Raw genomic sequence first — 16,063 nt, 5'->3', positions numbered from 1 at the left:
ACAGTCATGCGCAGTATATTCCAGGCTGTGGCTGCGCCCAAGTTCCGCACGTTTTTCCTATTCTTAGTGAATAATGCGCTCCACTGACCCAGGCTCCTGCGCAATGCTGACTTCCCGGGTTTTGCTTCGCTGTCTCTCCCTGGCTTTTCGTTCTCTAACGCCGCTCTCTTTCCATCATTTGTTGCGGCCAACAGTGCGTCCTAAATTTACTGACGAATCATATGATCCGGGTTCTACTCCGCACCCGGCAAGCAAGCTTCTCTCTCTTAATATCAATTTCCGTCCTTCCGTGATATTTTTGGAAAACACTGAAGCGCACAACCAGAGGGTCTAACTTTCTTCGCAAGCTCTTTGACCTCTCTGTCTTTGGTCTCTCCACAGGTGGGTCAAAGCCGTTTTTTTCAAATAGTTCTTATTGTGTCGTCTGGTTCACCGGTACCTTTCCGGCGGCAGAAGTGATCCAAGACTCCTATTCATTATGGTCATCCGCCGGCGCCTTGTCGATGGTCCAACTGATCATCATTTTGTGATTCATCATATAGGTACAATTGAAATTTCAAAGAAAACCCGAAACCAGCCTCGAACCAAGCCTAATCAATTTATACTACGAGTCTGAAATTCAAATAACTGTTTCCTCGTTCTACTCCTCGGCCGAAGGACAATCTAAAAATAAAATTATGGCGCGTTTAATCCTGAAGAATGCAGCTATCAAACCACCCACCTTGAAATCGATCATAGTCCAAGCAAGATCTCCTACTAATGACATGATCTTGAATAGACCAAATATCCGTAAGTGTTTTGTTTCTCTCTTTCTTTTGCGGTCGTGTTAAGCCACTTACTTTCCAACTTCCACTTGGTGCTTGTTCGATCGACCACACCGTAACCGCTCCTTTCTCTCTAACCTACAAAAATTCGTACGTTTACATATTGTACAGAAAAAATACACGTTTTAAAACAAACTCACAACTTCATCATCGTTACTCGCAAAAGCCGAGCACTCAGACCCGACGTTTCGTATACAAAACCCGTTACCGATCGGAATAATCTGCCACTGAAATCACGAATTTATAAACCTGACCGCCAATACAAGATCCCGATAAAGAGCTTACAAGTTCATTGTTGGCGAGATCATTTCTGCCTTCTTTTGTTTTTTCCTGTTGCCTTTCACTTTTGACGACTACTATACTCCCCGTGTCAAGATCGAATTTCGCATATTGTGAAGTTTCATGAACGATTTGGACCGGACCACGAAAAGGAAACGTCTATATATCCGGCGGTTGATCAGCAAGTGTGACGCTTCAAAGCTTCATGCTCCAGGCTTAATGCCGGAAATGGGAAAGAAAAATGATACTTACTGAATACATGGGTCTTTGAGGCTGAAACAGAGGCCAGGCGAAAAAATCGGGCCTGTGGCACCTTTTTATATAATAGTGACAGCGAGACGTAAGAGAAGATGTGGTGAGCCAGCATCGGCCAGCATCGGTGGCCTCGAAGGTCAGGTCAAGTAAAACATGCAGCGAAGAGTTACCTCTTCGAGTTACTGCGCGAATCACATTCGATCATCCTATTCAGTATTGAATTCGATGATCATCCACTGCTTTAATAAATGCACAAAAGTTCTCAAATGGTTCCAACCCTGTACCACCGGGTCTCCCCGTTATTTATCTAGTATGTATAGAGCCTTAAAGGAAGAATCCATGCTTCATGCTTCGCAGCCCGACGGAGAACGATACAATTGAATTAGACCTTAATTGCAAGACCGCATCTTTTAGTATGATGTCGTTCTTTTCATTTGCAACCTGGAAAATACCGAGTTGCCGACTAAATTGTTTCTGTCATGTATCTGTGCGCTCGATTCATATCACAGGGACCACCTCTCTCTTTAGGGTATGGTCAGAAGAGATATGAAATCTACTTGTCAGCTTCTTTCTCCAAGCCCGATCTGATAGTATCAGATTGGCGCATCAGTCCGAATTTTCAAAGGAACACGCGCACCCTCGAGTTGTCGGCGTTATCGTTACCGCCCTAGGCATAGTCGCTTTTATTTTTTTGGTGGAGCCAAACCCTAGGCATATTCACATGCCTGAAAATCAGGATGGCGAAAGATTTGTTTGGTGGGGACTTCGGACTACGTGTATATAAGACACGGATAGTATGAACAAGTTCGAACTCACCAACAGCAGACAAGGAATTATAGTCGTGAAAGAATCGAACGGCAGCAAGGTTTATGTATCGCCAATAACGCTTATCATCCGGCCCGTTTAGCGTTATTGCCATAAGAAAGTATGTACTTATTGTATTCCTTCCTTTTGATGCTATCTGAACCATATATCCGTAAAAACAGTGACACCTTGACAACAATCACAAGATGAAGTACACGGCCATACTAGACACCGGTATTCACCCTGCAGATCATGCAGGTAAGGATGCAATTTAACCTTGAGGAGAAAAAGGCAATTAAGCTGGATAGAGTCGACATCTATCGCATGTCAATCGCCACATAATATGCCCCATATGCCCCATATTCAGGCGTATACATTATATCATTTCAAATAAATGCCGTTATGGTCGAGGAAAGTTTTAAAAAAGACTGAATAGTTGTTTACTAGAAGCAAGATCCAGGCACGATCACCCTGGCCGCTGTGAGAGGTTAAGCAGATGGTGGTGGCGTTGTCATAACATATGTGCTATGACAACTTGTGAGAAATTTTGACAAGATACATGGATTAAGAAACCCCTGATTTTTGTCTATGGAGTATATCGAGCGGTTGAGCGTTCAGAAGGAAAGACGTGCGGAAGGAACGGCCAGGGAAGAGCTGACCATCGTTGGGTGTAAGTCCGTCGGCATGACGGCGGAACACCGTCACGGTGATGACCGATGCAATGTGATTATGAGTGTCTGCTGAGAGGCGAGTTCTCAGTTCTCTTGGGATTACAAACTGGCTCCAAAATAAGGGCAGTTGCAAACAGTGTGATCTAGGAAAATGGTGAGCTTGCATGGCCCACGGTCGAGTGGAATACCAATGACATTAGGGCCTGGGCTCTTTTATTTGACATCAAGACATAGTATAAAATAAACCATAATAACATCCATCAAATCAGACATACAGCGTTTTGTTCTTTGTTCTCTCCCGCTCCTCCGCCGCGTCCTCAGCAACGCCAAAATGAATCTTGTGATGCCATCACACGTGATTAGGGCGTTCCTCCTCGTTTCTTATTGTTTACAGACTACACGTCCATCACGGTTATGTTCCCCCCTGGTTTCATGATCTGCCCTACCACATCATCATCCCGACTGGATGACACGCGGTCTTTGAAATGAAGAGAACACTTTGTCAACAATAACTGGGGGAATCTTTGCTTGGTATTATGATCGTACCCAGTTCCCAATAACACGCTGTCTATAGTCTATCTGTGAATTCTTGGACATATGACGTTGACGTGCTGGCGTGGGCTCTCATGAGGCGACCTTTTGAAGCTTTCTTCCGCGATTCACATGGTGGGGGATATTGTTTTCGACCTTGAATCCCAGGGACTTTAGTCTTCATCTTCAAAGCCACTCACGGTTTGTGGAAAGTCTTTAGAAGGCGAAGGTGTTTACTTATTCTGCAACGCACACCTACGTCAATCAATTTCTGGCCATCTTCTCGCGCTATAGGGGATAGCGTATGGCTTATTGTAATAAGCATAGCGCCTTATCACCAATGCGCTTCTTTCATCACACAGGAGGCAGAGGTTAATATTGGACTACAATAGTATTGCCCTCGGGAGTACTTCGAGTTCGGGTTTACGGGATTCGGACCAATCAACGGTTGACAATAGCAGGTGTCCTGGCTATGCACGTTTGCTGACGACGCGGAAGTTCAATTTCCAACTGCGAAACAATAAACAGTGTTGGGTATAAGAGTGTGAGGGTTATTTCAATTGTTTGGTTTATTTAACTTCCTTTGAGACGGTCTTCTACACTCGAGTTTTCTACCGAACGCTATCATAGACATTATCCATGGACGCTTTCACAACCTTTTCCTCACTGCTTTTCGGCACAACAGAGTCCTCGATAGACACACTATCCCAAACCAAACACGAGGATGTGGATGCTTCATGTCTTCCTCTAGACGAGGAGAAGAATGGTGGATATGGCAATAACGCTTATTGCGTTATCGCCTGAATCTTGTTTTCCTTCAAATCATGGTTATTTAATGACGAGTAAGTGAGTATTTTCATCTGCGATGAGGAATAAGATACTGATTTCTATGTCAAGTGTCAAATTGGACTTCACTATATACCCCTTTTACTGCGCAGTGGCACACCACCACCACACCACAATCGACTACATTATCCTTGTATAAAATCTTTTGTCATGCGCTTCCTACTAGGTTGCAATTACCGCGCTATCGGTCGCTCTTTTCATTTTTCTTCGCAGTTTCGCTTTTGATATATAGCAGGTCATTCATTCATTTTTTCTTTTGACTTCTTTTTTCTTCTTTTTGTTTGTACAAGTCAATATCTGTATAGTGATATTGCATGCGGGCATAGGTTCGAGACGTAATTCTGGAATATTATTTTATTAAAGGGTTTAGCGTTGAACGTTGATCTTGACCCCGAGTTGCGGCGATAAGACTTGACAAGGTATGGACTTTCGCAGTCGGGGGTACATTCGGAAAACTTAGCATTGAAGAGTCCAAGCGTTATGATTGTATAATTATTCATAAGATACCATTTCCTTTCCTTTCCTCGCAAGTTGGCAAACTCACGCGCGGACGCTCTACCCCAAATCGGTAGGAGAGTAAGGTTGAACCTCGTACACCAGGAAGGGAACATTCCTCGAACCGAGGACAGCTGTCCCTGACTTTCCCACGATTCCTAACCTCCATCCGCTTTGGTCATCGACCTCATCGTCATCGTCATCATCCAATGCCCAGAACAACTCGGTCCCAAACAAAGAAATCCTCCTCCTCCATCCCCATTTCTCCCTCAACAACAACACAACCAGAATCCATCACAGTCTCGGACCCTAGTTCCAGTTCTGCTTCTGTCTCGCTACCACTTCCACCACCTACGACCACTCGAACTTTGAGGCCTCGAGCACTGCGAGGGACATCTAAAACTTCTTCAGTGTTATCTTCTGCTTCTTCTTTTGTGAGAAGACGCGGTCGTGGTGCTTCGAGGTCGAGTAATTTGTCGAGAGATAGTTCGGTTTTGTCATCCGCGGTCGGTAGGTGTTTATTCATGCCATTTGTATTGTATCTATCACTGTTCTTTCTTACTTCTTACCCGTTGTTATTGATAGGTGATTCAGATGGCCGTGCTACGACTATGTTTGAGGCTACAGGTACTACCACAAGAGGACGAAAACGTCGAATGGTAGAGGTACCTCAAACCCTACCCGAACATGTCGCTGGACCAATAGAAAACGATTCACGAATTCATGAAAATCATGACCTTACATCTCCTGGTCCTCCTAGACCAGATTGGAGAAATTGGGAAGAATACGACGACGAAGAAGGTTTCGACCAATTAAGAGAAGATGATTATGAAGAAGAATCGCAAGTCGCGCGACAGCTTGAACAAACTACGTCCTCGTCATCTCAAATGGGAACACCTCACCAACAAAATAGTTCCGAGAGATCGACTGCGACTTCGAATACTATGACTTCATCATCGCCGATGGTTGTGGCGGTGGCGAATCCTTGTTCTCCAACTCCTGCAAAGGTTACTCAATCATCAACGACTTCAAGAGATCACTCTTCTTCCTCTTCTTCTTCTGTTCTTCCTCAATCAAATCCACCTGACGCTACGACGATATCGTCGTCCACTTCCGGCACAGACCTAGAAATGAATCATCTCTCATCATCGCATTCATCACCATCGTCATCCTCTTCAAATCGAGCACCTAATACCCTAGGTTTATCCAACAATCTCAATCCCTCTTCTCCCACTTTATGGCATACAACTCAAACACGCGCAAGTCCAGTCACAAGTGCCAGCCTACAAAAAATCATCAATGACGTGAATGTCGAACCTAACGTCACTGGGAGAAGATCAACACCATCTACGACGACGAGTATCATCGCTTCTCCGACTCCTCCTTCTGCCAATATTACTGGTATCAAACGTAAACGAGAAAGCTCTCCTGATATCGAAATCGTTGAAATTCCTTCTCTTCCTCCGCCGAATAAAAAGAGGGATAAAGGAAAAGGAAAAGCCAAAGCTGTGTCCGTATCTCCTTCTCCGTCACAACCTCTCCTCGAATCCACCCCCACCACCCCTCCTCAAACTCAAACTCAAACTCAGTCTCAATCGCAACCACAAAATCAAGAAGAGCCGTTATCAGAATACACCTGTCCTATATGTTTCTTTCCCCCTTCAAATGCCACACTAACGCCCTGCGGACACGTGTGTTGTGGATCCTGTTTATTCACTGCTGTCAAGACGACTTTGCAGAGAGGTGTTAGTATGGGTATGATGATTGGTGCTGGAGAAAATGTGGCTAGATGTCCGGTTTGTAGAGCTGCTATACCTGGTTGGGATGGAAAAGGTGGTGGCGTTATTGGGATTAAAGTTAGACAGATTATTAGTTTGTGATATATAGTCTTTTTGTTGTGTGTATATATGCATTGGAGAATTGTAGATGTCGGTTTTACTTTTTGACAGAAGCGACTGTGATTTTGGCAATTTTACATGAAGAATGTAAGATATACAGTCGACACAGCTGAAGCACCAAGAACTGCGTATCCTGTCATATAAGCCCCTTTCACACTCAAAACTAGAGAGACACAAGCGTAGGTGAATCAGCGAGAGAGAGAGAGAATCAAAGAGAGACTAGACGTACATTTGCCGGTATCCCAAGCCAAATGTCTCAACCCATTAATCGCGTGGAAACTGAACGGAGCGGCCAACCCAAGCTTGACCACATATTTGAAGCTTTCAGGAAGTTGATGAACGAGTTCAATTATATGCGTGCTATCGAATGTGGTTGGTGCCACGAGATACGCGAGCGCGAAACCATATAAAACTGGATATCAACATTGAGGGTTGTATATATGCATGAGAGACTGGTGGAAAGACAAAAGGGGGAAAAGACGTACGTGTGCTGAGGGCAGCACCTGTGACACGATTGGCGATGGACCCCAACCATGTTAATTGGGGTTGATAGATTGTGAAATGGGGGCTGCTGGGACGTTGGAGGCGTTGTTTGTTGAGGATATTGTCGTTAGCTGAGGGTGGAAGAGATTCCGTTTGAATTGCGCTAGTAAGAAAGATACGCTGTTAAAGCTTTGTAGGATAAAGAAGATTTGGTAGGGCTTACCGTTTGCTCATCATGTAACGGGTTAGAAGCATTGAATTCCCTGTCGCCGACATGAGAAAAGGCGGTTCTGTTGTTCGAAACTATACCCACCATGACGGGGGATTAAGGCTGTGCGTCTGAGCGCAGGACCTATACCAAGAGCTCTCGTAGACATCATCGAGTCGGAAGCAGACGACGAGACGACCGGGTCAAAACCTGATGGCACCTGTGACGTATGTGATGTGATGGTCACAGAAACGTATCTTCCCACGTTATTTTTGGTTATATGTAGTGCATGTTATTTCTACAAAATCAGAATAACGAATGAGAAACTACTAAATAGCCAGCTTTTACCACTAGACAAAGCAGAATTCCTCTCACTAGGATCACTGGCAACTGATTGAGGTACCCTGTCAATTAACGAAACAATTGGATCAGCGCTTGGATCTATTCGCAGCGGGGCATTAGGGTTCGGTAATGGGCCATTCGATTTGATCGGTCGAATGGCTGCAATTTGGCTGTCCTGGTTTGTCGCGTCGAAGGTGGTGGCACAGGTATCGGCAAAGAGGGTGTTTTTGTCGTAAAGAGGAAGTGAGTCCAGAAAATTTTGTTGATGGGACATACAACTCGCGTACCATCCGGGAGGAAGTGATCCGTAGATGAGAGAAAAGATTTTCAATATGCTTGATTGGGCAAACTCCTATGTAGTTCATAAAGTATGAGACGGATATTGAGGTTGAAAAATTGATTTGTACCTCAGCTTCGTTAGTCATGCCATAAACATCGGTTGCGCATGTATCGTTACCGATTGCATCCAACCAGTCTTGACTTCCAGAAACTGGATCTCCAAACGCATAATCATAAGCATGAGTCGCCTAGGAGAAAAAAAAAACCATCAAATCACAGTCATAAATTATATGGACATCAAATACCTCATGAATCCAACTGTCCGTATCAAGTTCTCCAAAGAAATATATATCACCATTCGTAAGGGTATACGCATGTGCCTCTTCAGCTGGAAAGACAAGCGTTGTCCCAATATACTTTCTCAACCCAACCGGTACCTTTCCCAATCTAGACATCGAATCCTCCAAAGTAATATTCGCAGAACTACAATGACACAACGTCCACGCATCTGAACAATCATCATACGTGACGTTGACAGCCCTCATTTCCGTAAGACATCGTTCTCCAAGTTTGTGATTTACCGAACAACTTGATGGGAATGAAGATAGAGAAATGGAAGTTCTCGACGGGTTGTAGAGGGCGCCATCCAAATTGAAAGACTCAAAGTCTCGTTGCACTGGAGTGAGATGGGTGAGAGTCGTAGCGATCCGGTTATTCTGACTGGGATTGCGTTTTAGGTGACCTGCGGCCTCATTGAAAAAGGAGATATTTATAGCCAGCCAAAAGAATTTGAAAATGAAGAGTGATCGGGCGAGGGAAAATCTTGCCATATGTACGTTCGAATAAATGAACTTTTCTTTTAAAGGAATGTAGGGATCGTAGTCCTGAAGGGAGTTTGTGCGGATGGATAGATTTATGTGCTGCGGTTGTGTCTGTGTCATATTGTGTTGATTGGATTTTAATGGGGACTGGATGGTCGGAAAAACGGAAGAGGCGATGAATATGATAGACCGAGTTTCAGATACTACATTCGGACTGGCGTCTGACAACTCTTAAATGAATGGGACGGGAATGCTCTCTGGTACATTGAAGGCAAGGAGGAGGCGGCGTTGAAAGCCGTCAGATTGAACCGCCTCAAGTAAATAGTTCTTCTTTCACTCCCCTGTAAACCCCAAGTACCAGTAAAAATGGCATCACGACGAGAATTCAATATTCCTCTAATACACAAACTCAATCGTTCAATACATCATGTTGAGGTCAATAAGGTAGCAGATAGTGTGGTACTTCAATGCGGGGGACCGGCGATCGTGAATGCGGGAGTGGACCATTCCACTTGCTGTTGAAATTGCGCTCTCGAGTGACTAGCCTTGACAAATCGATCATTGATACTTCCTTTGCATATTCTCTTTCCGTAGTGATAATCTCATGGTACTCGTACCAAGTCAAACCACTCCTAGAAGTCCCGAGAAGCAGAATTCTAAACTGCCGGGTTGACCTTCTCAAGAATGTTCGTAGCTTTATATGCGCTCTCCTTTCCAGTATTATCATTCTTGATGAGGTAGCGTGGTTCCTCCTCAGAAGCCTATAACACCCAGCGCACAATTGACGTCCGTCAGTACTTAAGGGCAAAGGGAAATTTGAGAGAAACGAACGTGAGCTGAAACGCCACTATCTCCAGCTGGTTGAGTCTCTGTCATGATATCGACGATCATGCCAGAGGTCGTGGATGTTTCGGTGCCGGGACCTGCACCTCCGATGGCGCGATATATGACATGATCCCCTGCCTATAGATAGAGCCAGTTTTCTGAGTTTGGGGGTATCAATGAAGGAGGAGGTAACGTACATTGTAGTGAGTTTTATTTTTTTCGATTACAAGTTGTTGGGTGCGGAGATACGGTGTATGAGTACTAAACGTGTTGCACTAGATGGAAGGGAAACGAGCTATTATATGGATATGGCTATAACGAGGAAGTATCCACTTTACGAGTGGATGACGAATTGATGATTGCATATTATGATCATGCTTTACATGCTTTATTAGCGCTAGAGCCACACTGACGATGAGTGGCTGATAATAACGCCAAATTCCCCATTCATTGAGAGATTACCAAGGGGATCCGGCATGTAGGTGAACATATATGATATTGATCTTTGAATAGTACTGGCATGCGATCGAACGTTCAGTAAAGCTACCGGAAGTGCCAAGGCTCTTGTAACGTCACTCCTAAGAACTACCGACGCGGTTTTCAAAGCTTTTATGAACATGTTATCAAGTTTTGTTGTCTTTTCTTTCTTACTTTTTTCTTTGATTGTCGATTTTTAGAAAAAATCTATTTTTATTACGAGACGCTCGAACGCAATCCACGTTACACTGTGGCTAGTTTACTGTAAAATAACGGTATAACCAAAACTACAGATGAAATTACGATAGACGGATAATGTTTTCCGAGCTTCCGAACCATTGTCATCCGAACACGAGAGTGGGAGCGATCTCCGGCGTTGGCTGTCTGATAGGAGATTAAGAAGCGATATTGCCAAGCCATTCCTCGATAGCTGGCCAGGTTTCACTTTCTGGAAACGAAAGATCGGTTTCACCGTCCAACGTTGCTGATTTTACTCCACCGGAAAAAGACTCGAATCACCTTTGTAGCGTGCCAAGAACCAGCTCTTCAAGTTGGATTTGTCCTGATCTTTAGAGTCACGCAAACGCTACTCGGTGATCACGACAAGAGCTCAGTACTAGCACCCATTTCGAACGGTGGCACCGTTCATAATCCCAGACCCCACAAAGCTAAATATAATGGGGCATTTACGATATTAGAGAGTATTAATGTGCTGTGCTCTCTTTTCCGTGGACTCCGTCTACTTAATGGCATCAATATGCAGGGTAAATAATTTTCATCGAGATAAGCCCCTGTTGCGGTCGCCCTTTCCCCTGAACTCCTGCCCAGAGAAAGCTGATATCCCTCCGAGAGTCCGAAAAATGCCTACATAACTGAGAGTTCTAGACGCCAATGAAAACAGACCAGGCCTCTCTCCCAGCAGGACCAACACCATGACCTCGTCCGAAACCTCAGATCCTTCCATGGCTCCTCCAATAAAAGTTCCTCTTGGAGACAAAGCGTTCTCTGCTTTGCCCACCGCCAGAAAAGTTATCCTTTTAATTATCTTATGTCTGTCTCAATTTCTCGATACATTTGCGATCAGTGCTCTCTTTTCTGCGATCCCAATTATTTCCTTGGAACTTGGTATCTCGAATGGCGACTCGGTGTGGCTTATTAGTGGTTATCAGCTAACTTTCGCTTCCCTTATGCTTGGTGTAAGGATACTCTCCTCATTACATCCCTTCCAGCTCCAGCTAAACAAGTCTTTTAGGGCGGACGCTTAAGCGATATTTACAATCCCAGTAAGTCCTTAGTTTAGTAGTTGAACCAATGAGCCTAACCACCGTAATAGAACATAATTTTCTTGCGGGTGCTGCAATACTTGCAATATTTTCGTTAGCCTCCGGGTTTGTGAGAAAACAAATCCCCTTGTTTATTTTGCGAGCCTTGATGGGCATCGGTATGCTTAATCTCTCTTTCTTCAAAAATGCATGACTTATATGTTAACAGGAGCAGCCATAAACGTACCTTCGGCCTTGTACATCATCATCCATCTATTCCCGGACCCAACGTCTCAAGCCAAAGCTGTGGCCATGTTCGGCATCTGCGGAGCTCTCGGTAATGGTACGTTCCTTGTACACGTTTAAAATCGTTCATAGAAGTGACTATGCACCTTTTGTTGACAGTCATTGGACTTGTCATTGGCGCTTTTATCGTGAATTGGGCAACATGGCCTTGGATATTCTACATGTTTGCAATCTTTGGCGCAGTCCTATTCACCGGAGTGATGGTTCTATGTCCTTCTCCTCAGGGGTCACACCTATCCGCTCTCGACAAAGCAAAGCGTTTCAAACGGCTGGATATGCTTGGAGTATTTTTGATGACAGGTAATTTTGGTCCATTCGATGTACACCGACTCGGAAAATTGATCCTCCTGCAGCTGGCCTTATACTTTTTATATTCGGCGTGACGAGTGGTTCGGCGAATGGTTGGGATAGCGCACGATGCTTAGCTCCATTCCTCATTTCATTTATCTTCCTCATTGGATTCTTTTTCTGGGAGGCGCGTATCCCTGAAGAAATGGCCGTCATGTACGTGATATATGCTGAATGTCTTCTACGATCGTTAACGATGTTTGCCGCGTCGCACAGCCCCCCAAGCCTCTGGCGAGTGGAAAACTTCGCCATCCTTGCAGGATGTGCTACTATGCCAATAATGTGGTGGAGTATTGTTCTGCTATTGTTCTCATGGGTTTGGCAGAACGTTTATGGCTGGTCACCCATCATTACTGCACTCCACTTGTAGGTCATTCCATTATTTTTGGTCAGGTCTTTTATCTTAACGTTATCCAGTCTTCCCCTCGGGCTGTTAGGCTTCCCAGTGACCCCGGTCGCGACTTCCCTTCAGCAAAGATTCTCGAATAAATGGGTCCTGCTCGGAGGACACATCTTGGCTCTCATTGGCACAGCACTTTTGCCTTTCGGTGACTCACCTCAACATTATTGGCGCTTCGTATTTGTTGGATTTTGCATTGGTACTACTGGCATCATCATCATCTTCACCGTAATCAGGTATACTATTTACCTACGAAACCTTTCGCGTGAATATTCATACTCACCTTATTCTAGTATTGATATTTTTGCCGTGACATCACCTAAACAAGCAGGCGTTGTCGGCTCAATCTTCAACTGCTTCAACCAGCTTGGAAGCGCAGCTGGAAGTGCCATAGCTGCTTCCATACAGACGAGTGTTGACAAGACTCACGGTGGACCTACTTCATGGACAGGACGCAAAGCCGCACTCTGGTTCCTCTTTGCCATACTCGCTATCGAAACCATATGCGTATTCGTATTTATGCATGATACACTGCCACGACCGAAGCCCCGAATCGAGGAGGAACTTACTGATACACCGGAGAAGGATAAGATTTAGTTTAGATGATCGACGATTGGTAACGTCAGAACGGATTTCCACGCTGGGCCGTTGGGCGATATGAACGTGATCATGAACAGTATATGTCTGATCATGATAGTCAGAGTTAAATAATGTTAATGGGCCATTCAGCTTGTATGACTACTGTTACGTATTTCCCTCTTCGGATTCACTCTATGCGGACCATGGCAATCCAGGTTAACAGTGTTTTTTTCAATGTTCAATGTCAATGCTTCGGACTCGATGAAGCCACACGCGATCGTATAGAAATCTCTGTGTCGCGACAGGAGTCTCTCCCTTCCCTGTTCGGAACATCCCGACGCGATTGATCGATGATCGACGATCATTGACGCGCTCAGGAAGTGACGCACGTGATGCGTGACACGCGCGTTGAGTGAGCTGGGCCGGAGCCTGACCAGAATTGGGCCACAGCCCACGAGGCGCGGTCGGGCTGACCGTGTGAAAAGCAGAGAATAAAAAAACCAATTCAACAAGTCAACCCATCATAATAACAATCGAAGTTAGTTACACTACATATCTCCACCCCCAGACATTTATCCATCACACTAGTGGAAAAAGCTTGAGGGTCTTTGCTTATCACCTTATACAAATCAAGGGAATACATGTCCAACCTAAACCGCTTCAAACTTGGAAATAGACTTGCCCAAGCTATCACTTGATCCAAATGACAAACTTCGAGTTTCGCACGTACGTCTTTTGCGCATATTGTCAATGTCTCTACTCCTTTCAGATTTTGAATGGGACTGGCGCTTGGATGTTCGATGTGCCTAGAAAGCCACTGGCAGAAGTTGGCATCAACGGAGACTTTGAGTTCGAGATGAATCGGACTTTTGCCACCGGACGGGGATACGTCGCTCATCCTAGACCCCAAGGCAATGAGTGCATCATCAAGCAGGTAGTAAGACTCGTAAAGAAATTTGTTTCTGGCCTCAAGGGATACATGCTCCAGTTTTGAGAAGGCCTTCGGGTCTTGAAGGAACCAAGAAACAATCCTCGGATGTCCATAGACTCTTTGGAGATTTGGCAAAAATAGCTTTTTCGCATTAAACTTGGGACATTTTTTAAAAGCGGGAAATAAACGGTTAAATTGGGCACTAATCGGGGGAAACTTGATCTTCTGTATGCTTGGGTGTCGAGCAAGAAACCCGTACAAGGCGTCGAATTTCTTGGCTAGTGGGTAACCAGGCTCATAGTAGGCATAGGTGAAACTCTCGAGCGCGGGTAATGAGACCTTTGAAGAAAAAAACTCTTCGCATATACTATTTTCGGGTTCGGGTCGGTGAAGTTTCAGCTTTCGCAGCGTAGGTGATTGTGATTGAAGGAGACCGAATGTATGTAAGCGAAAGGAAGGATCCAACATAAGGCATGAGTTGATTGTCAACTTGTTAAGCGAGGGAGGGCTGTCCAAAAAAGGTAAAGGCGGAGGCGTTGATGGGGAGAGATGTGATTTGAACCAAGATAAAACACGTCCACGACGTGATTTACGTTCTCGTGAAATAGTTCGTTCGAAGGAGCTATCAGTATGCCGCGGGCTGGAATGCGGTAGAAAGCAGTCTATATGGCCATTAAGTTCAAAATACAGACATCCTTTTGCAAGGGCGACCTCCAAAAGCGTCACCAATGTCGATCTAGAAATTATGGCTTCGTCCAGGGTCGGCTGATTTGTTGAGGGAAAGTCTAGCTTCAGACGTTCGATGGACATAACACGATTTTGAAAGAACCGAGTGATAGCGGCAAGGTGATGACAGATCGCTTCCTCGGAATTGAAGGAATAGTAAAACTCTGAGAGAACATATTTGTCACTTAGACAAATACTGAGAGCGGCAAGGAGTTTGGGCTTGTTCCACATGTAATAGTAAAACCAGATGTGTTTGGAATTCGAATCCATCTGGTTATGGGCCAGAATAATATCTGTAATAATGCAATTGCAATGTCGGTTGACCTGCGCAAGACGGAAGTACGTAGAACCATCGCAGAAATCCACAATTTGTTCAAGCACCTCTACCGGCAAGTTCGACACTAGATCGTGACCAAAGGTGGCTGCTTCAATGCACTTTTGAGGTTGGAGCAGGGATGGCAGTAATTCGTCGGTGGCATGTGATTCCCTTGGATAAGGTTGATTTCGATCATTCAAGGAAAAGGCAATGACTTACTTTGTAAGTCTCGTAGCGATGTGGGTGCCAAAATGATGGGATTGAGAAAGTCGTGAAGGCATCGCGGCTGACGCCAGTGTAGAATTAAGCAGGGATGTTAGAGGATATATGCCTAAGGATAACTGGTGTTCGTGATGTGGGGTAGAAACGTAAAGACTAGAGAAACATATCTCCTCGTTTCAGATGGACTTATGTACTCTACTATTTCCTGAAGTACCTAAAAACAGTAAAAACAATTCAACAATAAAGAAACAATGAAAGCTGGGTTCGCATCAACTGGGCGGTCCGAGTTAAGTGATGTTGATGTTGTCCGATCCCGCCTGAACCCTCGGCGGGCTCTCGGAGAGGTATAGGCCAGCAGGTCAATTAACAAGGAAATCAATGACAAAAGACTCGAAAATAATGAGTATAACAATGGTATCCAGGCGGATCCATTGTCGAGCTTCAGGCTGTATTATGGCCTACTTTGAAGTCGAAAGCCCCACCCAAAGATTTCGGCCATAACAATATTGGTTTTCAAGCACCAAGCTAGGTAGGTAATCCAATGTGTTCGTCAGCTAGGTAGACCAAGAAGTAGTTGGACAGTGGCCATTGTTTGATCGGTTGAGAAACAAGAAGGACAAAGCATCGATCGTCGGAGGAAGGTCACCATTGTCCTTTTGTGTTCTCGAAACTCTCTTTATCCAGCGCTTTGATCATATCCGTAGCGAGTTCCGCCGGCATTGCAGGAATAATGCTTATCCGCGCATTGCTTTTCGAGTTTTAGGTTGCTCCCGAAGCGACGGTGGGATGTCTCATATGTCCTATACTAACGAGTGGTATGAAGTGACTTCCAGCTTTCTTTCCATACTCTCATTTTACTACTGATAAGTACACTATAACTCAGTCTTCACAAGTGGCATATATGATATACCAGCCTTGTAGCAATGGCCAACAAG

The 16,063-nt window shown here is 44.7% G+C and overlaps 6 protein-coding genes across 6 annotated transcripts; 3 read left to right on the top strand and 3 right to left on the bottom strand.

Moving 5' to 3' along the window:
• The first annotated feature begins 3,953 nt into the window (after nt 1-3,953).
• AGABI2DRAFT_239573 (pheromone-like peptide) lies at nt 3,954-4,427 on the top strand. Its single transcript, XM_006459651.1, has 2 exons — nt 3,954-4,206; nt 4,262-4,427. Exon 1 carries the CDS (start codon nt 4,004-4,006, stop codon nt 4,166-4,168), a length of 165 nt encoding a protein of 54 aa, XP_006459714.1. The 5' UTR covers nt 3,954-4,003; the 3' UTR covers nt 4,169-4,206; nt 4,262-4,427.
• Nucleotides 4,428-4,914: 487 nt separating this feature from the next.
• On the top strand, nt 4,915-6,585 carry AGABI2DRAFT_115888 (hypothetical protein; the record flags this gene model as incomplete). The annotated part of the gene is made up of 2 exons (XM_006458858.1): nt 4,915-5,215; nt 5,291-6,585. 2 exons carry the CDS (start codon nt 4,915-4,917, stop codon nt 6,583-6,585), a joined length of 1,596 nt encoding a protein of 531 aa, XP_006458921.1.
• Nucleotides 6,579-7,499, bottom strand: SDH3 (SDH3 cytochrome b subunit of succinate dehydrogenase). Its single transcript, XM_006458857.1, has 5 exons — nt 7,400-7,499; nt 7,310-7,349; nt 7,089-7,249; nt 6,833-7,015; nt 6,579-6,766 (listed from the first exon to the last, which is right to left on the bottom strand). Exons 1-5 carry the CDS (start codon nt 7,464-7,466, stop codon nt 6,678-6,680), a joined length of 540 nt encoding a protein of 179 aa, XP_006458920.1. The 5' UTR covers nt 7,467-7,499; the 3' UTR covers nt 6,579-6,677.
• Nucleotides 7,500-9,392: 1,893 nt separating this feature from the next.
• Nucleotides 9,393-9,760, bottom strand: AGABI2DRAFT_115886 (hypothetical protein; the record flags this gene model as incomplete). The annotated part of the gene is made up of 3 exons (XM_006458856.1): nt 9,393-9,497; nt 9,568-9,699; nt 9,755-9,760. 3 exons carry the CDS (start codon nt 9,758-9,760, stop codon nt 9,393-9,395), a joined length of 243 nt encoding a protein of 80 aa, XP_006458919.1.
• A 1,589-nt stretch (nt 9,761-11,349) lies between these two features.
• Nucleotides 11,350-12,951, top strand: AGABI2DRAFT_65418 (hypothetical protein; the record flags this gene model as incomplete). Its single annotated transcript, XM_006458855.1, has 6 exons — nt 11,350-11,479; nt 11,530-11,643; nt 11,706-11,906; nt 11,960-12,110; nt 12,171-12,320; nt 12,372-12,951. The coding sequence occupies 6 exons, from the start codon at nt 11,350-11,352 to the stop codon at nt 12,949-12,951; spliced, it is 1,326 nt and encodes a 441-aa protein (XP_006458918.1).
• A 632-nt stretch (nt 12,952-13,583) lies between these two features.
• Nucleotides 13,584-15,187, bottom strand: AGABI2DRAFT_115884 (hypothetical protein; the record flags this gene model as incomplete). Its single annotated transcript, XM_006458854.1, has 3 exons — nt 13,584-13,610; nt 13,664-15,077; nt 15,126-15,187. The coding sequence occupies 3 exons, from the start codon at nt 15,185-15,187 to the stop codon at nt 13,584-13,586; spliced, it is 1,503 nt and encodes a 500-aa protein (XP_006458917.1).
• Between the last annotated feature and the right edge of the window lie 876 nt (nt 15,188-16,063).

The sequence above is a fragment of the Agaricus bisporus genome (genome assembly GCF_000300575.1).
Source record: "Agaricus bisporus var. bisporus H97 unplaced genomic scaffold AGABI2scaffold_3, whole genome shotgun sequence".
Taxonomy (NCBI): Eukaryota; Fungi; Basidiomycota; class Agaricomycetes; order Agaricales; family Agaricaceae; genus Agaricus; species Agaricus bisporus.
Note: the sequence above shows the minus strand (reverse complement) of the source record. Positions and strands in the feature narration are given on the sequence as shown.

Coding starts and splice junctions, on each gene's coding strand:
- AGABI2DRAFT_239573 (XM_006459651.1), top strand. CDS start 4,004: ATGGACGCTTTCACAACCTTTTCCTCACTGCTTTTCGGCACAACAGAG.
- SDH3 (XM_006458857.1), bottom strand. CDS start 7,466: ATGATGTCTACGAGAGCTCTTGGTATAGGTCCTGCGCTCAGACGCACA. Junction 7,250..7,309: donor CGTTACATGATGAGCAAACG/GTAAGCCCTACC, acceptor CTTTCTTACTAG/CGCAATTCAAACGGAATCTC. Junction 6,767..6,832: donor GGCTTGGGATACCGGCAAAT/GTACGTCTAGTC, acceptor GTGTCTCTCTAG/TTTTGAGTGTGAAAGGGGCT.